Raw genomic sequence first — 25,938 nt, 5'->3', positions numbered from 1 at the left:
GGGCCGTTTCCTACTCATTTGCCCTAAAAGCCATATAACTCCGGACGTGATAGCCCTGTTTGTGAAGGGTTTTCCAAAATAATTGTCGTATCCTAATTCCTACTTTTGGAGTGGTTACTAGGACACATAAAATGACGCCATGCGGCTCCGCGGGATTTTCTGACTTTGTTTAAATTGTCATTTGGCCAAAACGGGCCCTCACGGAGATGCGGTATGTCTGTACCGGGCGCGCTGGTGCACCCGTTTACCATCGCGCTAAACGGACAAAAATTAGCACATAAACTGATATGTCATAGACCTAAAAACATTTTTTGCGGAATTTATTGAGCGACGAAAAGTGTAGCCCTAGTTCAAATCCGGTCACTTTCCAGCGGATTCGGCGGGACACCGCAGGAAGCCGCATGGATTCCCAGATAGCTAGCGCACACATATGGCATGTGATATGTGGTGCGAAGGCGGTGTCCTACCACTACGCATAGGTCTCGCGCAATACTAAAATGTGCCCCCACTACTAGGATTTTGCTTACCGCCGGCGCATGGAATTGGCTTACCGCCGGCGTCTTCGCGTTCGCCGGCGATCACCTCGCCGGTGGTAAGTGGTTACCGCCGGCGTCTTCCGTTTCGCCAGCGGTAACGTGATGTTATCCCCGGCGATTTCGTGTATTCGCCAGCACTAGCTTCAACTACCCCCGCCGCACAAGCCAATTCGCCAGCGCTAAGTTTGTATAGGATTATAAAAAAAAACAGCAGGTCCACACAATCCGAGATGGTGGATGTAAAAAGTCTGGCCTGAATTTTTCCATTGAAGTTGATGTGCAGATCTAGCCTTAACGAACTTCTAAGCAAACAACTTTCGAATAGAGAATGAAGAACTGAGAATAATTTTCGCTGTAGTAACACATAAGGGCTAGATCTGCAACGAATCCATCTCAGGGAGCAACAAAGATTAAAAACAGAAGAAGTAATTACATAGAGAAGCGGAAAAATCCAACGAATCCTTGCATCGTGAATAGCCGGATCTAAAAAAAACAAGGGGCTCACGGTGTATGGCAGAGTCCGGATGCTCAGATCCAGTTGCTCTGCTTCCCCATGAATCCGTGCCGCCCTACGCCACCCCTGCCACAGCTCCCTCTACTCCCACCGTCGCCATGGCCGTCGCCTTGTGAGCACGGGCATGCGATCTCTCGAACCTGCACCAACATCTTCCCATGGCCGCCACCCTTCACCTTTGGAGCACCCGGGCTGCTCATGGTCATGGAGGCGCGCCACAGCCGCGCCAAGGCCAAGGCCATGGTCGCCGCCCTTCACCTGGGAGCGCGGGCGCTGCCGGCCTGCGCCACCAGCACCCTTTGTCCCTCCTCCGCCGACCTGATGATCCACTCGATTGGGCGTCAAATTTCTCTCCCTTTTTTCAGTAAGTAGGAAGAAAGGAGTTATAAATCAACAGAGACTCGAGCGCGAACCAATGAAAGGGGAAAAAATCTACCTTTGGATGATGCCGGCCGAGGAGGTCCTGGGGTCGGCGGGGTCAAGGTAAGTCGTCGCGGCAGGGCGAGCACATGCCGGAGCGCACCTTCTGGGCCTCGTCGTCGCGCACCATGTGGGGGAGCTGCGGTAGGGCCGGCGCTACAGAACCGTCTGTGTCGACGGCGAGGTCAACCGGTGGGGCGGCGTCGGGTCGGAGCTGGTGCAGGAGAAAAGGCGGTGGCGGCCGATCTGGCGCTGGAGAAAGAATTGGGTGCTGGGGAGGAGGTGTTGTTGGTGGGGGAGTGGAGGCAGCAGTGTTCTGAATGGGTGGCGAGGGGATTTCGTGGGGAGAAGACGAGACATGCGGGTGAGGATAAGGAATGAGTGGACGAGAGGTAATTTTGGCCCAAATTACCCCCGGCGCCTACGAGCTGTGTTGGCCTGCGGTAAGGCCCATCACCCCCGGCGTCAATGAGATGCATTCGCCAGCCAAAACGGCAAACCCAACGGTGGTCTTGTGTCCCAACACAACGCCGGCGCCTACGTACCGAATTCGCCGGCGATAATGCAGGTACCCCCGGCGTTTTCCGTTCAAGCTTGCCGGCGGTAAGCTGAGGTGACCCTGGAAGGCCTTACCGCGTACTCGCCGGCGGTAAGAAGTGCGGCTATAAGCATTTTCCTAGTAGTGCCCATGTAGTTCATTCACAAAAGAAAAACCTGTTTTGGCACCCCGAAAATGAAAAAACCATCGCCCATGGGTCGGATTGGAAATGCGCTCCCGGGGCCTTGCTTCCCATCCCAGGGACCACGCACGTGCCAAATATGGCCTCGTTCTGACAAACTATGCGGTGTCACGGGCCGTTTCCTACTCATTGCCCTAAAAGCCATAGAAATCCGGACTTGATAGCCCTGTTCGTGAAGGGTTTTCCAAAATAATTGCCGTATCCCAATTCCATCTTTTGGAGTGGTTACTAGGACACATAAAATGATGACATGCGGCTCCGCGAGATTTTCTGACTTCGTTTAAATTGCCATCTGGCTAAAACGGGAACCTGAGAACATATAAGAAAGTGATTGAATTGTTTCTATGTTAACATGTTATTGTACATGATTCAAATATGCATGATTTTGACATAAACTGATAGAGGATGTTTTTCTGAACATTTTGATACCTCATACGCATTTTTCCGACATCATATGAATTAGTTATGATTTTTACAAAATTAGACAAATTTGAAAAATGGCCTACACCGAGGGTGGCCGTCGGCGTAGCCCTGTCTACGCCTAGGGCCAAAGATATGCCGAGGGCTGCCCTCGGCGTAGAGGTCGCTACGCCAACGGCCACGTTTCGCCGAGGGTTGAAAGGGCAGGCTGGCCCTGGCCGGGCCATACGTCGACGGCCCCGACTTTTGGCCGTCGGCGTATAGCCTGGCCCTCGGCATAGCCTCCCATTCCTGTAGTGTTCAAGCAGTGAGTGCAACTTCCCTTCTACGGTGAGATAGTGTGTGTCATTCTCATGATGGACTTTGTCTAAGACTTAAGTTCCATGTGCTTTTTGATTCATACGTCATATCTCTTATGGTGGACTAGCCCATGCTTGTGAGCTCCAGGCTACTCAGGTTTGCTCGTAGTCTATCCTTATCCTCTTCTCTTTGGAAACACGAAGTACATTTTTTTTTTTTTTTTGAAACGGAGGCAAAAGTTTTGCCTCATCTATTAATTAAGAAGAAGTTGCTCAGTTTTTAGGAGAAAACCGAGCGAAAACCAACAACGATAGGGCCAAGCCCATACTAACAGCACACCTACAAGAGAGAAAACATCGAAAAAATGCAACCTCTAAACCAACTAGAACCGACACCCAAGAGCATAGCGTCACACTAAAAGGACATGACAACCAAAAAGAGTCCAACAACTAATCAACCGGCCCTCTTCCTTCTTATGCTCCTGATAGATACTTTCCTGAGAGACTTCTCCACCCTCCTAATCATATCCTCTGAGGCCTTTCCCGCCAAGACGCGATCAATGTCCTTGCCATATCCAGGGCTAGCCGCCTCCAAACTAGCGAGCAAGCCGCAAAGCTCTTTTGAAAAAGAGCCTCAGAACTAGGCGCCAACACTGCTCCACAGTCCAAAGAGACGAGGGACTGGCAAGGCTCCAACTGTGGTGGCGGGGGTGTCATGGCCACCTCCAAGGTCTCAAAAGAGCATAACGCCAGTGGAAGCACCGCAGGAGAATCACCACGCAACTCATGTCGCTCTGGCGTGATCTGCAATATCGGAGCCAAGGTCTCGTCTATGCCCTCGCTCTCCGAGGCAGCCGACACAATAGGTTGCAGCGACTGGCCAGGGCTGCCACGAGAAGAGAAACAGCTGTAGAGATATTCTTCCTCGACCACAGATGACTTCTCCTCTACGGAGCCAAGTGCAAGTAAAACCTGCACGGTGGCGAGCTCATGTCCACCTGAAGAACATGCCTCTGTCGGCTCCAAAGAATCACCAACATGTGCCAACAACAACTTGAGGCTTGCCACCTCCTCACGGAGGCGGCGAGTCGCCTCCTCGACGCACGTAGCAACCAACTGGGTGAGCTCCATGTGTAGCAAGGAAAGCTGGCACTGATAGCGGGAGTCCAAAGTCCAAACTGGCGTTGACATTGAACTCCTCACAACACCTTGGAGAGGGCCCTAGCGGCGATGTTGCAGGAGACGACGAGTGGCACACGACCTCGACCCAACTCCGGGACGCCGATGGACGACGTGGCTGTGCGGGCGGAGAGCGGCGCCGCGAACAAGGAGCACGTGCGTCCGAAGAACGAGCACGACCGTCCGGAGTGCAAGAACGAGCGGCGGGAAACTGCGCACGGCAGAAACGCTCTCGATGACCAGGACGGCGACAACGGATGCATCTGAAGGGCGCACGACATGAGCTGACCTGGTGGTCACGCTCGAGGCACCGAAAGCATCTCCCACGAGCCCAACGCTTGAAGGCGAGGCTACGCTCGAGGCCCTCCTTTCGAAGCAAAGACGATGGCTCACGGCTGGAGCTGAGCGTTAGCGGCAGGAGCGAGGTCTCCGCACGACTCCGTTGGCTCCTCCGCAACATGGCGTGCATCGGTGGTGCCGCGAACCAAGACAGAAACAACGCCTTTGGTGGAGGCCATCGGCAACCGCGGAGCCAACTCTTTATCATCGTTGTGTCATCGTCTGAGCACAAAGAAACACCAGCAGAATGGGGCACGTCGGCAGGGTCACTCGAGGCCACCGGCGGCAGCGACAAGAACCCGAGCCCCTCAACCAACACTCCAGGATCGAAGAGCACAGGGGGCGACAAGGTCGGAGCTGGAGGTGGAGGACGGGTCTTCAAAGTCCGAGAAGCAAAAGCCTTGCGACGAAGGCTCCGCCTAGACAGGACGAGCTCCCAAGACGCCTCCTCGCGCCCTTCATTGCTCTTGGTTGCAGCAGCTGAAAGAGAAGACACTGATGGCACATACGTCGTGGTTGTCGATGAGAAGCTTGCAAAATCGCTGCACATCTTCACTGGAAGGGCCGAGGCGGACTCAGTAGCTGTGGTCGAATCAGCATGGCGTGGCTCTGGGCAGCTTGTCGCAGGGATGAACTCATCAACAGAAACATCGCTCGGACGTGGAGCAGCAGGCAGCTGCGCTTGGGATGCCGGGAGCGGGCCAGAGGAGGCGCCGACGAGAGGTGCTGGGTCGGCGAGTGGCGGAGCCGGAAAGGCCTTGGAGAGGGCGGCCGCCTCACCATCAACCGCCCACGAATGGCAGGATCAGACCTGCGGGAGGCAAGGGCAGCCCCGGCGAGCTTGACGGACGGAGCCAAGGCGGCGGCCGGCGAGGCCAGGCTGGCCACCGTCGCGGGCATGGGGACGGCTGAAGCTCCGGGAGCTGCAGCTTCGCCGTGGCATGTGCAGACCCCGCCGCTACATGCCACAGGGAGGGGCGGAAAGAGAACGATGAGAGGAGGTCCGATCTGGTCACGGCGGTCGGAGAAGATGCGCGAGGGAGGAGATCAGGCCGGCGGCGCCACCAGCTCGCCCCTGGACGCCATGGTCGCGACCTGACTTTTCACGGCTGAATCGAGGGCTACAATGATCGTTGTGTTGACATTGAGTTTAACAATCTAAGTGGTGTAATCAACAGTTGACCAAATTTTACTTCTAGGCGCAACCCAAAATCAGTGATCCTTTAGTTTCCCTCACAATCTAATTTTGAAAACTGAAAGTAACTGGAATTTGACAAGTCTAGGCACAGTGATCCTTTAGTTTCCCTCACATGGCTATGGGCTAAACCACATGTTGTTGCCGTGCTTCGTGCGGTCACTGAGTGGCAGCAACGACCGATCCATGCTGGAGCATAGTAGTAGTGTGCAGGTAGCTTTGTTAGAATTTGCCTGATGAATTATGATGCAACAACTGGCTCAATTCCCTGAGCTGTTTTATGATGCTAACTCACTGGTGTTGTTCAGCTAGCAAGGCTGGTGACACTCACAAGGGAGAATTCGACAAATGTGAGGAACTAACGAGGCAGGAATAACCAAATATTTTTTGGTTTCATCTGTATATAAATTTTTAATTTGGTAAGCAAACTATGGTAACCTCAATCAGGAGTGTTCCTATATCTTAGTGACCACTGTTCGGTAGTTACTTAGTTGCAACATCTTCCCATATTGGCATTCAGTCGAAGGTGATGGCAATCAGGATTCCCATGTTTACCCATGTCATGTCTGAATTAATGTATGATCTTACTCCCTCCATACCGGATTAATGGGCAAATACGCACTTCGAGAAACAAGTTTGAGTACTAATTTGGTCAATAAAATATAAAATATATATCACAAAAATCATATTATTGGATACATATTTTGAATACGAATCCAACGGTATAATTTTTGTGGCATATATCTCAGATTTTGTTGTCAAATTTATAGTCAAACTTGTTTCTCAAAATGCATAATTGCCCATTAATCCGGTATGGAGGGAGTATATAGAATAAAATGAATATATGGCATGTATTGTACTCCATACTTTACTTTCCTTGTTACTCTAAGCTCTATATTTATTATATGGGCTTTGTGTGGTCCCACAGTTGAGGTATTGTGCTAACGTGTGTGGATTAATTGTGTGGAGCTGTGGATTGACTGTGCCAAATACTCCAATAATGTTTGGATTAATCTGTGGAACTGTAGAATGGCTGCTACAATATTGAGACTTCTGCCTGCTAATCTGTAAGTTGTATAGCTCTACTCTTTTGGTCTGTTTCCGGTAAGTCATGTGAGCATACTGCTTCAGCGATATTGTAGAGGGGCACAGCAAAAAGCTCCAATGGTTCTTGTTTGATGTGCTGACATGACTTATCAGTTATGCGCAATGCATGGAGCAGAGCATCTGCAAAGAGTTTTCTGGAACTTAGAGGTTTCAACCTTGTGCTTAACACACTGTAAAAAGCAATTAAAGGTTTAGTATTTAAGATTCATTATGAGAAAGCCTATGATAGAGTAAATTTAGATTTTCTCTATGAGGTTTTGGAACTTAGAGGTTTCAACCTTGTGTTTGTGAGACTACTCAAATAGCTTACAATAGGAGGGTATGCAGATGCTAAAATTAAGGATGTGGAAGGGAATTTTTTTCTTACTGGAAAAGATCTTAGACATGGGAGTCCAATTGCCCCTTTACTGTCCAAGTTTGTGGTAGATGTCTTCTCTAGATTGTTGATCAAAGGAACTACTCGTGGGTTAATTAGAGGTCTTTGCCACCAATTTTAACTCCGGAGATGTTTTCAGCTTGCAATATGTTGATGCCACATTGTTATTCCATGAAAATGATACTAGGTAGCAATTAATTTAAAATGTATTTTGACCTGCTTTAAGTAACTCTCTGGAATGAGAATGAACTTTCATAAGAGTGAACTGCTACCCATTAATTTGGAAGTAGAAGAGTTGCAACCTTTCATTGAGTTTTTCCAACGTGTTATTGGAAATTTTCTAGTAAAGTATCTAGGCACCCCTTTGTATTTTGATAGATTAAGGAGAGGACTTACAGCCTATAATCACTACGGGAGAGCTGCACTCTGCCGACGGCCGCCAGCCGTCGGCACAGCAAGGAAGGCCGTCGGCATAGGCTGTGCCGACGGTGACCGTCGGCGTAGCGTCGTCGGCATAGTTCTGGTCGGGGACTACCCTATCACCGTCGGCACTGGATCGGCCGTCGGCACAGATTGTTGTGCCGACGGTATAACCGTCGGCATAGGATTTCAAAATTTTCAAATTATTTTTTAAAAAAAATTCAAATTATGTTTTTTGAAAAAAATATTTTTTTTTCAATTTTCTTCTTATTCTTTTTTACTTGTTAATCTTTCACAATCACACTTAGTACACCTAATCTTAGGTCAAATTGCACTTGTAGTCAAACTTTCCAGTTAGTCACCCATCCTCACACTACTCCCACCCTAGCACGCTTAACTTTACGGTTCTCTTCGGATGAGCTTCCATGAAACAAATGACACCTTGTTGTTAATACTACCATATCAATCATATTAACCCTTTGACCGTGATGCCACACCTCTATATTTTTGAATTCTAAACAATTACTTAAGTAAACAACAATGAGTATATATAAATAATAATACTATAGAATTTGAAAAATAACTAAATTATTTTATTTTTTATCTGTTTTATTTAATATGGAATAATTAATATCATTAAATGCGAATATGGCAAATAATATGTCTAAATTGATCGAGAAAAATGAGAGGAATACAAATATGACATCCATATCATATTTAGAACCTACAAAGTTAATTTACCCAAAAACATGAGCATCAGATCAAGTACCTCTAGTTTAAATCTGGTTGACTTTATCGGAAATAAGGTGGGAAACGGCCTCGGCATGGCATAGTTTGCCAAAATGAGGTCATATTTGGCACGTGTGTGGGCCCTAGGATGGGAAGTAAGACCTCGAACGCGGATTTCTAATCCGAGCCACGGACGACCATCTTTTCATTTTTAGTTTGCCCAAACAGTTTTTATTTGTGAAGCAGCTACATGGGGCACATTTTAGTATGACGTGAAACCTCCGTGCGATGATAGTAGACCACCTACGCACCACCTATCACATTACATGTGCACGCGTTAGCTTTTTGGGAACCCATGCGGCTTTCGACGGTGTCTGCCGAATCCGCTGGAAACTAACCGGATTTGAACTAGGGGTCAACTATCCTTCGCTCCAAAAATTCCGGAAAAAATGTTTTTAGTTCTACTACACATCATTATATGTGCTAATTTTTGTCCGTTTAGTTTGTTCGCGAATGGGTGCATCCGCACACCCGGTACCACGATACCGCATGTCCCGGGGGGCCTATTTTGGCCAGATGGCAATTTGAACGAAGTCAAAAAATCCCACGGAGCCGCGTGGCGTCATTTTATATACAATAGTAACTATTTCATTTGTCAAAACTGGGATATGGCAAATATTTTGAAAAACCCTTCACGAAAAGGGCTATCACAGCCGGAGTTCTATGGATTTTAGGGGAAATGAGGTGGGAAACGGCCTCGGTATGGCATAGTTTGCCGAAATGAGGTCATATTTGGCACGTGTGTGGGCCCTAGGATGGGAAGCAAGACCCGGACGCGGATTTCTAATCCGAGCCACGGGCGACCATCTTTTCATTTTTAGCGTGCCTAAACGGTTTTTATTTGTGAAGCAGCTACATGGGCCGCATTTTAGTATGACGTGAAATCTCCGTGCGATGATAGTAGACCACCTACGCACCACCTATCACATGACATGTGCATGCATAAGCTTTTTGGGAACCCATGCGGCTTCGGCGGTGTCTCGTCGAATCCGCTGGAAATTGACCGGATTTGAACTAGGGGTCAACTATCCGTCGCTCCAAAAATTCTGGAAAAAATGTTTTTAGTTCTACGACGCATCATTATATGTGCTCATTTTTGTCCGTTTAGTTTGTTCGCGAATGGGTGCACCCGCACGCCCGGTACGGCGATACCGCATGTTTCGGGGGGCCTGTTTTGGCCAGATGGCAATTTGAACGAAGTCAAAAAATCCCACGGAGCCGCGTGGCGTCATTTTATATATCATAGTAACTATTCCGTTTGTCAAAGCTGGGATACGGCAATTATTTTGAAAAACCCTTCACGAAAAGGGTTATCACGTCCAGAGTTCTATGGATTTTAGGGGAAATGGGGTGGGAAACGGCCTCGGCATGGCATAGTTTGCCGAAATGAGGTCATATTTGGCACGTGTGTGGGCCCTAGGATGGGAAGCAACACCCGGACGCGGATTTCTAATCCGAGCGACGGGCGACCAACTTTTCATTTTTAGCGTGCCCAAACGATTTTTATTTGTGAAGCAGCTACATGGGGCGCATTTTGGTATGACGTGAAACCTCCGTGCGATGATAGTAGACCACCTACGCACCACCTATCACATGACATATGCACGCGTTAGCTTTTTGGGAACCCATACGGCTTCCGGCGGTTTCCCGCTGAATCCGCTGGAAACTGACCGGATTTGAACTAGGTGTCAACTATCCTTCGCTCCAAAAATTCCGGAAAAAATGTTTTTAGTTCTACGACGCATCATTATATGTGCTAATTTTTGTCCGTTTAGTTTGTTCGCGAATGGGTGCACCCGCACGCCCGGTACGGCGATACCGCATGTCCCGGGGGGCTGTTTTAGCCAGATGGCAATTTTAACGAAATCAAAAAATCCCACGGAACCGCGTGGCATAATTTTATATATCATAGTAACTATTCAGTTTGTCAAAACTGGGATACGGCAATTATTTTGAAAAACACTTCACGAAAAGAGCTATCACGTCCGGAGTTCTATGGATTTCATGGTAAATGAGGTGGGAAAAGGTCTCGGCATGGCATAGTTTGCCAAAACGAGGTCATATTTGGCACGTGTGTGGGCCCTATGATGGTAAGCAATACCTCGGACGCGGATTTCTAATCCGACCCATGAGCGACTATTTTTTCATTTTTGGCGTGCGTGAAAGCCATGAAACCTCGAACATTATAGCTCATTTCTAAGAAAATTTATTATGTATTTGAAATATTCTATTTTTAATATTTTTCTATGATAGATCTTGTTTTTACGCAAAATTTGATATATTATACTTATTTTTCTCGGTTAGAATGATTTAGTTATGCTTTTTGAAGACTGCCGTGGAGAAATAGGAAAAGCTATGCCGACGGTATAACCGTCGGCACGAGTCTGTAGTGAAAAAAAAAGGAAAAAAATGTTGTGCCGACGGCCGGACCGGTCTCGTGCCGACGGCCAGAACTGTGCCGACGGTGACCGTCGGCACCTCCAGCCTGTACCGACGGCCAATTTAACGCTGACGGCCATCCTCGTCGCCGCACTCCGGAGGCTCCTGTGCCGACGGCCCCGACATTTGGCCGTCGGCACATCGCCTGGCCGTCGGCGTACGGCAATTCTCCCGTAGTGATTAGAAAGTATCTTGAATAGAATTTACTTGCTGGAGGGGGAACTTTTGTCCTCTACAGCTAAGAAGATCCTAATTCAAGCTTGCTTGTTTAGTATTCTCATTTATTTGTTGTCTTTCGTCTTTCTTCATATTCCTTCTCTGAAGTTCATGTAAAAAAAAAGTTCTCTGAAGTTGCTTGATACTCAGTTGGCTAATTTCACATGTAATGATGAGGAAGGTAATCATAAAATCCACTTAGCTAGACCCATGTCTGTAAGAAGGAGGCAGGGGTCTTGGTATTCCTAATCTACAAGATTTAAGTATCTATCCTATAGGGTCTTGGATTAAAAAATATATCCAAGGAGATGGATCACTCTGAAAGAGAGTGATTGACTATAAGTATAACACTAGGAATTCTATTATATTATCTTTTTCATTATGTACAACCTTCTAAATCTAGTTTTTGGAAGAGTGTGATGTGGGCCTCTAGGGCAGTCAAGATATGATATAAGTGGGATGTAGGGAATGATAAGTCTACTAAATTCTGGGAGGATATCTTGTTTGGAAACTCCCCCTAGCTACACAATTTTAGGATATTTACTTTGTTTCAAATCAACAAACTTAAATTATTGAGGTACTCAAATCAGAGGTACTAAAATTATTGAGGTACTCAAACTAAAATTATCGAGGTACACAATTTTAGGATATTTACTTTGATTCAGATCAACAAATAAACTTTGGAATGGTACTCAAATTAGAGGTACTTTTTAGAAGAACCTTCACTGAAAATATGATGATTCGGTGGCAAGAAGTTTTAGAGATAGCTAGGATTATTAACTTTTCTGATGATGAAGGCCAGCTTATCTAGCAATACGAATAAAAGGGTGTTTACGCATCTAGTTCTATGTACTCTATAATTAACTTTAGAGGACTGCAACCAATTTATTTGCATGTTGTGCGGACTCTTAAAATTCCTCCCGCAGTTGAGGTTTTTTTCTTTGATTATTCTCTCAGACTAAAATCATTACTAGAGATAATCGCAGAGCTAGGGGCATGCCCGAACCTTTAGAATGTGGTGTGCAAAGGGGTAGGATCTGTTAAACACCTCATGTTTGAATGCAGAATCTCCATGCTACTTTGGGATGATGTTCTATAATTTTTTGATACTAATGTCACAAACTTCAAATCTGTTGCCTCCAAGTGGCCGGCTCTGTAACAAGAGATTCTTGCATTTTGATGTAGTTTCATTTTCTATCCTTTGGTGTGTGTGTGGATTAAAATAAATAATGTATAACAAGGTTACTTGTATTAATATTAAGATTAAGAAGATGTGGCGATTTTTTATCTCTTTTCTGAGAAATTGTAAGCTGCCCTTCAAGAACATGGAGGATGGAAAAATCAGCCAGTTCATGGACTTGCTGATCCTCAGGTTAAACCAACCTCTCGGTCTGCCAGTAGCTTGACTTGCAATGGCATGGGTCTTGACCTGGAAATCTGCTGCTTGAAACAGAAGTCATGGCGGGCGAGCATGAGCATCACTAGAGTATCTCAAGATCATCTGAAAAGTATCATTCCCTAAATGTTCTCTTAAGGACCTAGATTGTGTTTTTGTGATCGGCATGTTGTGCCTTGACGTTATGACATTGTAATGGGTTTTAGATGGAGGCAGGCAGCTCTGTTAGTGACGTGATAGCTTTGGTAGTTTGAAGGTACTGTTTCAAGATCTTCAAGACTTGTTCTCCTTTTGCTCGTAGTTTGTTCTTAAGGAGACTTGGTTGGCTTCGTTTATGAATGAAATGAAATGGAGCAGGGAAGAGATCTTTATATTCATCATATTGCCATTGCATTTGCGTTGTCACCTCGTTTGGCGTATCAGTCTTGTTGTGTGTTTTGGTCACATCTAAATTTGAGGTGAAGTCCTTGAATTTCATCTTGTCCGCGAGATTATTTAGCAAATGAATTTCATAGAAATACTATTCAGAACCCCCGTCAATTTTTGAAACCATTTCATTGTATAAATACTAGTGTGATCTATGTACAGATCTACTCATCCCCATTCTGTACAACCCCGGAGCCTCGGAGGAGACGTCGGTGCACTTAATAAAGCGGAATAGCTTCACACACGACAATTCACGTTCGATCCTTTACGATTCTTATTCCATCTCGTGCTAGTTACAACCATGCTGAATCCAGCTAAACCCAAACCCGCAATACTGCCGAACCCCATCAAAATCTGACCGATTCCACCTCTTCGGCTCTTCCTCCTCTTTTTCATGAGCCCAAACGCAAAGTAAAAAAAGAGGTGTGATCTAAAGAAAAAGATAAATAAGGCAAAGTAAAAAAAGAGGTGTGCTTCTTTTTTTTTCACGAAAAAGAGATTTTATTTCAGAGTTCATAGAGTTACAATCAGAATATATCACCGTGGCAAACTGGCAATTTCCAGAGGAAAGCTCCTAAGCCAGGTAGCAGTTCTATCTTGTACTCTACCAAGTTTGGCCAGCTCGTGACTAGAACGATTTGCTTCACGAGAAATCTTGACCACTACTACATCTCTTTCCCTCATCACCTCTCGTATCACATGTACTCTCGCCGCATAAATTGAGGTATGTCGAGTGTCATCCCTAATGAGCTGAATAGCTCCAGCACAATCGGTTTCTAAGGTGAAAGCTAGTGCAGTCCAATTTAGGGCCCAAGGGATGCCATCCTCGATTGCCGCAAGCTCAGCGTCGGTGGCGTCATTGAGGTTCCTCATTGCAGCACAAATAACCGTTCCAGTGTGCATCATAGTCTAGTGATGGTATGCCAAGGTGTTTCTTCTAGCAGTCGTCCTTTCGATGTCCCATAAAACCACAATGTGAGCAGTAGCAAGGAACACGATCATACTTGAGTTTAAACAGCTTCACCCCCCTCCCCTCGGTTTTCTTGGAAATTTGGGTCTGCAGCCAGGGCAGGTTCACACGTACCCGCAGAAACTCGTTCTCATCCTGTTCTTCCAAGCCACGACCCCACTTGAGTCACACGTGCTAAGTTAATCATCGTGATTAGCTCCCATGTTCGTGCATGCATCATTTTTCATCGGCACTGAACATTTGAGGCCGCTGTTCCCTGCAGCCGCTGGGTAAAATGCCGTTGTTCATTGTCCGTACGACCGTGCTCGGACCTGCTCAGAGCCTCCTCGCTTTTCGCATCTCGCCGCCACCGATCGTGAAGCCCCGTAGATACACGACCGCGGTAAGGCGAGCCACCGGATTGTTACAGATGTAACCAAAAAAAAAATGCTTGAGATGTCGATTGAACGCATTTACTGTTGCCCTGTCGTCGGGATCTTCCTCCTCGAACGTCTCCACATCGTCCAGACTCTTGATCTTCAGCTCGCCGCCTTCCTCTTCTACCTCTCCAAGATCTTCTTGTTCTTCTTCTTTTGGCGGCGGATCTACGCGTTTGTCTCATACAACCGCTTTTTCTTAGCCGGGCCCGCCACGGTAGAGCCGATGGCCGACTGACTCCAAGCAGAGCTTAGATCCGCGACAGCTCCACCCGCATCTGGTGCGGGCCACTTCTTCTCCACATTCACCGCCTCCTTCTCCATGGACGGCCATGAGCGAGAGCGAGCGTGCACGTGCGGGTGCTAGACCTAGGATTTCCCGATTTGGGGATTGGATTTGGATGGAAGTGACTTTGGAGGGAAGACGACTCGGCGGAGTGAGTAATTTATAGAAGTGGTGGTTCGGTGCCGGCCACGTGTATAATACCAAGAGATTCGAGACATATGAGTTTCTCCGTGGGCTGTACGAACCCGCAATATTTTTCAGGGAGACGATTATGCCTCAATCCCGAATCAGTGCCACTTCATCCTGACCGTCCATCTATTTTAACGAGCTGAGAGTTTCGCCGTGGGTGCACACTAAACCAAAAGCAAAGTAACAAAATAATGACTATTTGGCAGGTGAGGGCGTACCCGAAGAAGAGAGCTGAGCCGAGACTTGGACCCAAACCCAAAAACGGGTTTGCCTCTCCTTGCCTCGCGCGAGAAACAGTGCAGCCACGCAGGATCGTTCGAATATCGGACGAAGTTTGTCTTACGTACATCATCAGGACTCTAATAAAGACCCGGATGCGAGCGAGAGCCGAGAGAGATGACAAGACCAGAGTAGCAGACCAGGCAGCCATCGCCAGGCGCTGTTCAGACAGACCCTACGCCTGCAGTGCTGCAGTGCAGTGCACTGGCGGTTGTGCCTGCGACGACTTGACCCCATCAATCCAATCCAATCCCTGGATCGATGGCGAAAGAAAGAAGAAGCTGCGCCGGGCCCGCCTCCCGAGGCCCTGCTGACCGCGCGGGCCCTGCCCAGGCCGGCCCGAGCTCTCGTCAAACCCATGCTAACCAGCTTTCGTCAGGCCCGTTGCCGTTCGCTGTCGCGTAACGTACACGTACGTGCCTCCGTTTCAAACGCACAGCCCGCCCGCCCCGCCGCACTGCCTCCGTGCCGTTTCACACCTGCTTCGTCCGTTCCTTCATCTGAACGACTGAACGTACACTTGTCTCGCCCATGAATTCGCCGTGTCCTTTAAAAGGCATCCAAAAAAGCGTAGCCACATTTAATTTTCCATGCCTTTCCTGGTTCTCTTTTGTGTTTTCGAAATTCGAATGAACATCTCCGGTTGTGTCTCCAAAACGATGCCTCTAAAAGATTTAGGACCCGCTAGACAATTGACCTGCTCAGCCGAGCTCTCCAAATGAATCTTTATGCCCGGCACGCCCCAAATGATTTTTCTGCCCGACTTAGGTCTAATAGTGTCCGCGAGCCGCGTGACAAGTGGTGGACTCATCGCGTCAGCTACTGAGTGGCTCTTTCATATTCCATAATTTCCATCTCATTTCCAATCCTTCTGTCGCAACTTCCATTTCTTCCTCCCGATGTTGTCTCAAACGTAGTACCACGGAGTGGTGTTCTCCAGTCGAGCGATCTAACGCTTATGTCAAATGCTGTTTGAAGGAGGTAACTGGGATGCTCTCAGCATTGCTTGTGTTTGAGAAAAGATTACAGGAATATCACGCATGTGGAACCTGGCATGGCTTGGAATTTCAGAAAACATGAACTGGCTATATATGGAACTTGTTCAAAACAAAACCAGCCTAGGCCGGAGCTCACTCATGGCAGACACCTTACTAGCTCATTCATGGCAGACACCTTTGAAATGGCCATATGGCGGTGAAACTATCACAGTACTGTAGCAATATTTTCCCACCTGCTGCCTTTCCCGTTACATGCACAAAAGTTGTTACTAAAAGTGAAAGTAAAAGGTGTACTACTAGTGGAGCAAGTAAAACAGTAGAGTAGCAATAACTACTACTAGGAGTGACTACACGCATTTACGTCACTGAACTCAAAGCTTCCATTAATCCGCTCCCCGATGCTAGCTTTCCATTCCATTGGCACCTTCCCATTTCCTTCTCCTTCCCTCCGCTCGCAATTCAAACCGACAAGACAAACACCGCCCGACATTCCCCTCTCTTGCTCTCCACCATGCCGTGCCGGATCGAGCTTTGACCTGCCCGTGTCCGTCACTCCGTCGCATGGCGAAGCTCCCGCACTCCTCCTTCGCGCTCGACTTCCTGCGCCGCCTCCTCTGCGCCGACAATGCCCGCAGCGACGTTGCGCTGCGGCGCGGTGACGACGCCGCTGTCGCTGCCGCGGCGTTCCGGGAGAAGCAGGAGGAGGCGGCGTCGCCGGCGAGGAGCCCCTGCATTGTGGCCAGGCTGATGGGCCTCGACGCGATGCCGACGCCGCCGCGCGACCAGCAGCCGGCGCTGCGGCGGAGCCGGTCGGAGGGCTTGTCGCCGCCGCCGCCCACGCCGTGCTGCTCGCCGCGGCCGAGGGTGGTCAGGACGACGTCGGCGTCGTTCAGCGACCGGCCCACGTACCTGAGACGCGAGAACGACGAGTTCCTGCTCCTCAGCTTCAGCCCCGACGACGCAGGCGACGACGACGGCATGTCAGCGGAGTACTCGCCCCCTTCAAGGAGAGGCGCCGACGGGAGGAAACAGAGGCGGGAGCGCCGGAGGCGGCGGCATGGGGAGCCTGGCCGGAGCAGGAGGCAGGCCGCCGCGGCGGAGGAGTGCGGCATGGAGAACTCGAGCCCCGTGTCGGTGCTGGAGGCGCAAGAAGAGTCGTCGACCACCACCACCACTTCGTCGTCTTCCATGGAAGAAGTGGACCAAGCAGAGCAGTGCTCGCCGGCCCCAGGTTCGTCCTGTTCACACTCCCTGTAGAGTGTAGACTGTAGCACATTAATTCTGTCGTCAGTTTCTCACTCCACCGGCTCACCCAACTACCCGTGGAATATCAAAGTCGCGTTGAATTTCAAACTGACTAGAGCTGAATTTCAAATCGTCTGTGAATTTCAAACTGACTAGATCTAAACTTGGAGAGGGATTAACCTACAGTGCGAAACAACTAGAGCTGAATTTCAAATCGTCTGTGAACTGAAGCATCCATCTTTTTTTTTTTTGAACAAGAGGAGGCGCGTACAGGTGCCTTTTTATTGATTAAGAGGAAAGTACATAGTGGATTACAAAGCCCTGGTATGAAAGAACCTGTAATCTAGTAACTACAGGGCACTGACGATGTACATGTGATGTATTGATACAACTGAAAGAAGGAAAAGCCTGGGGGTTTCTAAGAGCTTGGTGGGCACAATTTTGTGCTACTCCGTTGATGTCCCTAGGAATAATTATGATATATATTTGGCTCCATCGTAGCAGAATTGTGGAAAAAGTCAAGACATGCAGAGGCTCTTATATCCCAGTTTAGAACTTCAGATAGTTCACCGAAGAACGGCGATCCGCTGCTGCTTTGGCTAGCTGCAAGTTATCCATCTTAAATTTGGATTGGAGTTCACTTTCAGAAATGAAACACCTTCAGAACAAAAAAAACACACAGAAAACAGTCAAAATCAGAGTGGAATTTACCTTCAGAAAAGAAAGCCAACTTCAGTAAAAACAAAGTCCGGTGATTGATTGCACTGCGAAGTTCATGAGAATGACAACTTTGCGTACAAGGCGCCGACAAGAAGTGATTGTTGCTGAGTGTTTTATGTAAATCAACTAGTGACCCGCGAAAAATATTAGGCACCGACAATTGCAACACGGACAATTCTGTGGTCTTTGTCTAATGCTTAGTTATGCAATGCAAGTGTACTCACTGTTTTGTCATTCAAAAAAAAGTGTACTCACTGTTTGGAAGTCTTTGCCAGTGTACTGAACTTCTGGAACCCAGTCTTCCTGTGCCCTAATCATTTGTCCCTCTCCACTCTGCAAACTGCACAAGTCTGGGTAACACGGCTAGATGAACCTACAAAATAACATAGATGAATTTGGACTTAACATGTGACCCATATGAATTACTAGCAAAACAAGTCAGTAACTACGAATTCATGTGACTTGCGCTGCAAAGTGCAAACTTCATGACAATGACAGGTCATTTCCTCACCTGTTTGTGGATAGGACACCAGCTAAAAGCCATTGTTTCTGAGAGTTTGTCCTAGATATTACCCAGGAAAATTCTTCATTTTCCAACTTGGTGCATCGAGAAAAATTATGTGGTCCATGTCTGAAGCTTGGCAGTGCGAACTACTGAAACATCGCCTTCTTGTACCCTAATCACTTGTCCCTGTCCACTCCGCAAAACTGCACAGGCTCTGGAACCATCTCCCTGTGATTGTAACACAACACTGAGACCTCTAGATGCAAATACTGTAGCTAATAATCACTTGGACTTGGTCATCGAACTCATTTCGGAAAAAGGGAAGAAAAATCCGGCTACCATTCCACGGAAGAAATGGAGCAAGCAGAGCAGTGCTCACCTAGCTCTGCCCATTAGTGCTTTCTTCAGTTGCTCACTGCCTGGGCTGACTGAATCTTAGACCTAAGTTAATATTGGAGAGAGGTTCACCTTCAGAAAAGGAAAATCACCTTCAGATGAAGAGGAGAAAGAGAGCACTTCAAAATTGGAGCGGAATGGTAATTCAGAACAAGAAAACCTGCTACAAAAGTGTACTAAAATTCAGATGATTGCCCTGCTAACTTTGTGAGAACAACACTGATTGTTTGTTTCTGAGAGTTCATATACCAAAAATGAACTAACATTCTAGGAAAAGTATTTCTTTCAAGTTAGGGAATCAACAGTCTCAACAATGACAAGTTTGTGGTCCATGCCTAAAGCTTGGTTATGCAATACTATATTAGCTGTTTAAAAGTCTTAATTAGTGTTCTGAGCTTCTTTCTTGTGCCCTACTCCCTTGTCCCTCTCCAGCCTGCAAATCACAGAGTCTGTAGCTAGCTCTCTGATTGCAACACATCACTAAGGCAGCTATATGCACATACCGTACATAATACTAGTCACTTTGACTTGGTCATCAAACTCATTTCAGAAACCGTAAGGAAAAAAGAAATGTTCAAACTACATGTTACCACTTAATTGTTTTGTTTAACTTTACTGACAAGGCAGCATTGCCACTGCATGTAACAGATGGAGGAGAAATCCGGCTGGCACTGAGTCAGCTGAAAGGGTCAAGGAGTAACCTGCCGCAACCCCCCTTCGACAATCATGGTGACCACCTGCCTCCCGAGGCACCAAACACCAGTCGTGCCTCGAATTGTTCAGGTAGGGAGAGGAGGGACCGGAGAGCCATGAACAAGGCCGAAGCGATCGCCCCAGCTGCGACCGGGATGTGGCGAATCATCTGCAGACTTGTTGAGGACGATGTTTGTGGCGTGAAATGGGGAGGTAGGGATGAGAGCAACATTGCAGATGAGATGGAGTCAGTGATCCTTGATCAGCTCATATGTCAGGAAACAGAGGAGCTAATGCAGCGAGCTGTGGTATGAAAAACTGTACATGGTTATTTGCTCAAAAGGGACCAAGTTGAGTGTAATCAACCATGAAGACCGAAGCTGGCACTTTAGATCCCTTGCAGCTAACTGTGGTATGAAAAAAGTCATCTGCAAGAAGCATGCATGTTGCCAAAATATTCAGAATACTGGACTAGGATGAAACGATCACTTGCTTCAGGTGTGAAAATTTTCTTGTTGGAGATGGTGGTGATCCCAACATGAGGTGAATATCCAAGCATTACAGTGGAGATATATATGTTCAGGAACTCTTGAGGTTGATGGTCTCAAGAATCTGATTTCTGCTCCTCTCCATACAGCCCATGCTATGAAACTGTACATGATTTTCCTCCCTATTTTGGCTCCATGTACTAGCCCATGAATAACCTAACAATATATTATGAATTAGTTGACATGATCTTGTGTAAAGCTTGCCCCAAGGTGTTTACTACTTACTTCAGTAAACCGAGTCTTCAACTATTGTTCAGATATCTAAGTAACATATTTCTTAATACTGTAAGATTTGTTGGAGACTTGGTGAATCAGAACAAATCAGATTCAACGAACAGCCTGTTGATAAGATGCTGGGTGCTCTTCCAATGAAACTTTCTGTGAGGTTGGACGGTCTGATTTTTTCTTCTTCAGACAAACAAAACCAGAAAATGATTTGTCGGAAAGTTTCCACAAAGATGAAGTCAATGATGTAGCCATTTCACAAGAAAGGTCTCACCACGTCAACATCGACGACAACGGCGATGCCCCTATGATCAGCCCCATGAGCAGGACATTTTCAATTTTCTAACTCAGGGCAGGAAAGATACTCCATTTCTTAATCAGGGTTTGGAGATAAGAACTCTACGTTTGATGGATGAGACATCGTGTGCCAATCAAACCTATCTGGAACAGGATTTGTCGCCATTCGTCGAACAGATAAAATAAGTTTCGGATTGCTTTCAGAGGAAGGTTTGAATGTCTCACATGGAAAAGGAGACCAAATTACAACCAATCCTCCTTGTGACGCAAGTAGGTTTAGTTTATCCAATTATTTATCATCATATGTGCATGTTACCCAAGCTACTGCCTTAGTCTTGCAGACAATGGTTTGACTGCATCCACATTAACCCCTTAAGCAACCATGATCAAAACGAATCTTCTAGATTACTTAGATGTTTGAATTGTAGAGATTGCTTGAATCATTAACTCATCAGTATGTTCCATGTGTTTTTTTCTCCTAGTTAAAATGTAAAATTGCAGCCTTAGAGAGCAGTGGATTTTTTTTTAGATAATGAACACTAAAAAAAACATATAGGAAGCAAGAAAACTAATAGAAAAGTAATTGAATACACAAGAACTTATCAAAAAGTAAAGCCAAGACATTCTAGGACTTCTGTTATGTTTGTTAATTAATTGGATAAAAGGTTATAGTATGTTTATTACGATTGTAATAGGCGTCAAATGTAGATATTTGTCATTCAATGATGGTTGTCCCACCTTTCATTTCATAAATTTTAAGTAAATATATCTGTTATGCAACTTGGATAAGGAATAAGTAGATATCAACATGTCTAATTATTTAAAAGCATCTCCTAATATGCTGTTTTTAGAGAATTGGCATGAATATTATAACACACTGCAACGCCAAATAAAGCCTAAGCACACAGATGTAGATAAACCTTTTTTAAACCTCTGCACAAGGATGATCCACAACCATACAGATATAAACACGTTACGGAATGGACAAATAAATATGAGCACCAACAACAGAGAGAGGTTGGAGATTACATTGTTAATGGCTCAAATATCTAGATGGGCATAGAGTTAGAGTAGTCCAAAATCTGCTCCAACTGCAATAACAATACTTAGCATGGTTAGGAATTGAAAATAATACAGCTGCAATAATTGGGAATGTCCAAACACAACAACTACACTTGATGAATACAAAAATAAACAAGAGACAGAATGGACATCAATACTTGTTTCATCATATTCAACCAAAATGACAAAAAAAAACAAGGAAAAGCAATGCTCCAGGTCCAGTGTTCTAGAAGAAAATTCTCTTGTCAAAGAAAAAATCAACATTGGCAACATTAAGAAAATAACTAGTAGCTATCTGAAGCTTATCATGGTGACACTAACACCCAGATTTTTGGGCCTAATTTCTGTGTTCTGTGCCTAACACACAATCAGAACAATAGTTAATTTAATCTACGTGCTTGCTTTAGGTGTATAGCTCTTTCCTTTCTGATAAAATATTGACAGCACTAATAATACTTGGTGCATGACGCCTCCATCTCCACTAAACTAACCTGTGATTGCTCAGCAGTTTACATCCTATGACCCACCAACCACTTCAGAAGAAGCTAGTATATCAAATTGTCCAAATGGGTTATGATCCACCCATTTGGAGAATGGAATCACAAGAAAGGAAGATGTGCTCACGGAAGAACCAAGAATATATACACAGACAAAAAAAATCATCAAGTGATGTACTTGGCTCAAGAAGAATACAACTTCTCATAGTTTTCATATTGAACTAGGAAGAAGAACATGAACGAGATCTTGCTAGTCTCAGAATATGTATAAATATCAAGTAAATAAACTCTCATTGGAATTTGTATACAACTATTTATAAACCGAAGGGAAGAAAAAAGTAATATCGGCTGTTCTTCATCAATCTAAGGCTCCCTTTGGGCATCCAAGCTTGTTGTTGATGAACAACATTATTTTTCTGTGAACAGCCTATATGTACTAAAGAACCATCTCATATGAATCAAATTAAGCAAATAGAAAGGGGAAACAATTGAAGGAAAGAACTTTGGTCAGCTAGGTGCTATGAGCCAGTGATCATGAACGGAATTAGGCCACCATCTGCTCCTGCTCCAGCCACTGCGAAAAATGGTCGCCGGCGTGGCCATCCTTGACAAGAGAGTTCACCCATGAGACATCTGGCTCCGCCGGGGTGGCTGGAGAGTTCACCGGCATGGCGGATTGCCCGCGGAATCCAAAAGACGCGGACTTGCGGAACTTGTGCAGCTCGTCGCCCTGGACGCCCCAGTCCAGCTTGCCGCTGGGCGAGCCCCAGTCCAGATTGCCACTGGGAGAGCCCCAGTCAGTGAGCATCGCCGGCTCGCCCATCGACATGAGAGAGCGCGTGGCCGGGGCGCGGGCGCCACGGTCGATGAAGCTCTGGCTGCGCTTAGCGAACGCCGAGGCGCGGGAGGTCATGATGGCCTTGGCCATGGAGTGGTCGAGGTTGAAGGAGTTGTTCGCGCCCCCCATCATGGGCGAGGTCGGCATGTGCTGCAGCTGCTGCGAGTCGGGCAGCGAGCTGTAGGCGGACATGTCGCCGGCCTGCTTGAGCGAGAGCGCGTGGAGCTGGGACAGCATGGCCGTGTCCATGGAGCCGAGCAGGTCGGTGTAGTCCGGCGGCATGTTTCTGGCGGCGGGCGATCCAGCGGCGTGCGGCGAGCCGAGACCGGCGTTGGGCGCGCCTCCCCAGGGGGTGGCCCTGGGGGAGTGCGCGTTGGTTGACACCTTGTCGAAGAGCTTCTGCTGGTACTGGTCGAGCGCGAGCATCTCGAGGTCGAAGTCGAGCTCGCGCGCCGTCTTGAGCCTGCCGGCGGGCGACGAGGGCCACGCCATCCCTCCGTTGGGAGGCGAGGAGCGCGGGGAGACTGGCTGCATCATGCCGACCGAGACGGCGGAGGGGTTGACGGAGCGCAGCTCGTCGCGCCTGTGCGCGAAGAAGCAGATGCGGCGCGCGCATCCGACCTCGTCCTTGCAGAGTCGGGTCCGGTACTGCGCCGGGTGGAGCCAGCACTCGAACACCCCGTGCGCGTACTCGCAGCCGTCGCCCTTGCGGCACGCCCCGCCCTTGCGGAACTCCGGGCAGGGCACGCAGCTGTAGGAGTAGCGGCGCGGGTCGCGGCGGCGCGCGTTCTCGCCCGGGTGCACGAAGGGGCACTCGGTCCAGTCGTGCGAGTAGGCGCGCGAGCAGGGCTTCACCTTGAAGCTGTACATGCGGAAGTCGTCGGTGCTGAAGAGCCCGCTTTTGAGGTCCGGGAGCGTGAGGTCCGGCGGGTACTCCTTGCGCGGCTCGTGGGGAGGGGAGGCGGACTTCTTGGGCGAGGAGGAGGGGGTGGAGGCCGGGGAGTTCAGGAGGAGGCGGAGAGGTGTGGTTGTGGAGCGCGGGAGGAGGTCGCCGGCGCGGAGGGCGGAGGCGGAGAGGGCCTCGGTGGACGCGCCGGCGGCGAGCAGCAGGTGCGTGGCGGCGACGGCGTGCGCGGCGCCGCCGGCCGCCGCGAGGTGGAGGGCTGTGGCGGCGTCGGTGGACGAGGCGCGGGTGGCCGAGGTGGGCGCGACGGAGAGCGCGTACGCGAGGACGGACGTGCTGCCGTAGAGCGCGGCGACCATGGCCGGCGTGCGGCTCTCGGTGGCGAGACGCCCCTGGCCGGCCGCCGAGGGGCCGTACCAGGAAGCCTCGACGTCCAGGCACGCCTTGTGTTCCTCCACGGCGCGCCTGAACTCCGCCACGTCGTCCGCCGCCGCCAGCTCGAGGAGAAGCGAGGCGTCCATGGCCGCGGAATCCTTGGGCGTGGCCGGAGGCGGCGGGACGGAGGGCTTGCGCGGGCCAGAGCACATGACGGCGGCGCAAGTGAAAGAAAGACCTTCGTTTGTTACCAAGATTCTTGCGTTCTCGTTACACACGATTCTTCTCTTCTTCTTCTTCCAGTAGGTTCGTGATTGGGACAAGAGGAGGAGGGGGGAGAGGTGGTGGGTAGTGGGGAAGCGGGGAGGCGGGGTATATGTAGAGGGAGATGGAGACGCGCGCGAGGTCCCGAATAATGGAGGAGGAGGAGGAGATGGTGGGGATGGATCGAAAGAGATAAGTTGGAGACGAAGCAGCTGTGATGGTCTCTCTCTACTCTATGCTATGTTGTGCCTTTCGCTCTCGTGCGCAATACTTTACACAGAAATTGTTTTTTTTATTTTCTGCTTTCCATTGGGTTTTTTTGTTTATTTGTGTTGCTGCGGTCGCGTGGTCAAAAGGAGGAGCAGCGAACGCGCACAAGTCGTAGCTAGCTTCTCCCTCCTTTCCTTTCTTTAATTCATTTTGGGGTTTTCTGCATTGGAACAATGCAATGGAGCTGTGGGTACAGTTGTTCCGGATTTGGGTACACACATTCCTTCTCTTTGCAGCGGAATTCTGTGTGGTTATCTCTGAGCTACTAGCATTTTCCAATTAATTACGATACTGGATATTTTGATGAAAAATGGTGAATATGTGATATTGTGGTTTCAGTCGATTGACCTCGTTACCGTGGTGGTGGTCGATTCGGAAAAGAAAGTAGTGAGCTCGATTCTGTGGTGGGTACAATAGATCGTTGCCACGGATTCGGGTACACATGTTCTTTTCTACCATTTGTGGCTATCTCAATAGTTTTCTCCCCTTAAAAAAAGGAGTTTTTTCCTACTTAATTATCCATATGGTGAATTCAGGATAAAGGCATATGTAATATTGAGGTTGGAATCGACCAGCCCTGTACCATGGTGGTGGACTCTGAGGAAAAAAAAAACTAGTGAACCCAATTCCATGAGGTTGCCTGGCTTTGAGGTGGAGACGAATCACCCGTCGACAACATGGGGAAGAGGATAGCTTATCGACGGTAATATGGACCATCGACTGCGAGAGGGAAGGGGGGATGTATGAATAAAGTGGTTGATGCACATGTTTGTTTGATGGGCCCGCTATATATGATGGAGAAGGAAATTTCGTAAATTAAAGACAAGTGCCTAATTTTAATTGGAAAGCGCTTGAGCAACGTTGGTTTGATAGGTACAAATGATTTTTTTTTTGTCACCTTTACCGTAGGGGAAGCCCCTACGGTGTAAATTTATATATTAAGACAAAACAAAAACAACAAGTCGTCACCCAGTTCAGAAATACATCACGGGGGGAAGAAGTGTCTTAGAATCAACATAACTAGAATTACACAAAAGAAGAGGTGATCCATTCAACTAGAGGTTGAACATTAGTCGCCTTCACTCTGTAAGTATGTAAATGAAGATCTCCCTGGAAGCACACCTTCCACCTGTTGAAAGAAGCCGGTCTA

General features: G+C 47.8%; 1 protein-coding gene across 1 annotated transcript; it reads right to left on the bottom strand.

Moving 5' to 3' along the window:
* Nucleotides 1-22,312: 22,312 nt before the first annotated feature.
* Nucleotides 22,313-24,643, bottom strand: LOC124708044 (zinc finger CCCH domain-containing protein 33-like). The gene has a single exon (XM_047239735.1). The coding sequence runs from the start codon at nucleotides 24,464-24,466 to the stop codon at nucleotides 22,682-22,684; it is 1,785 nt and encodes a 594-aa protein (XP_047095691.1). The 5' UTR covers nucleotides 24,467-24,643; the 3' UTR covers nucleotides 22,313-22,681.
* Nucleotides 24,644-25,938: the final 1,295 nt, after the last annotated feature.

The sequence above is a fragment of the Lolium rigidum genome, chromosome 4 (genome assembly GCF_022539505.1).
Source record: "Lolium rigidum isolate FL_2022 chromosome 4, APGP_CSIRO_Lrig_0.1, whole genome shotgun sequence".
Classification (NCBI taxonomy): Eukaryota; Viridiplantae; Streptophyta; class Magnoliopsida; order Poales; family Poaceae; genus Lolium; species Lolium rigidum.
The sequence above is the reverse complement of the archived record's forward strand: the minus strand, read 5'-3'. Positions and strand labels throughout refer to the sequence as shown.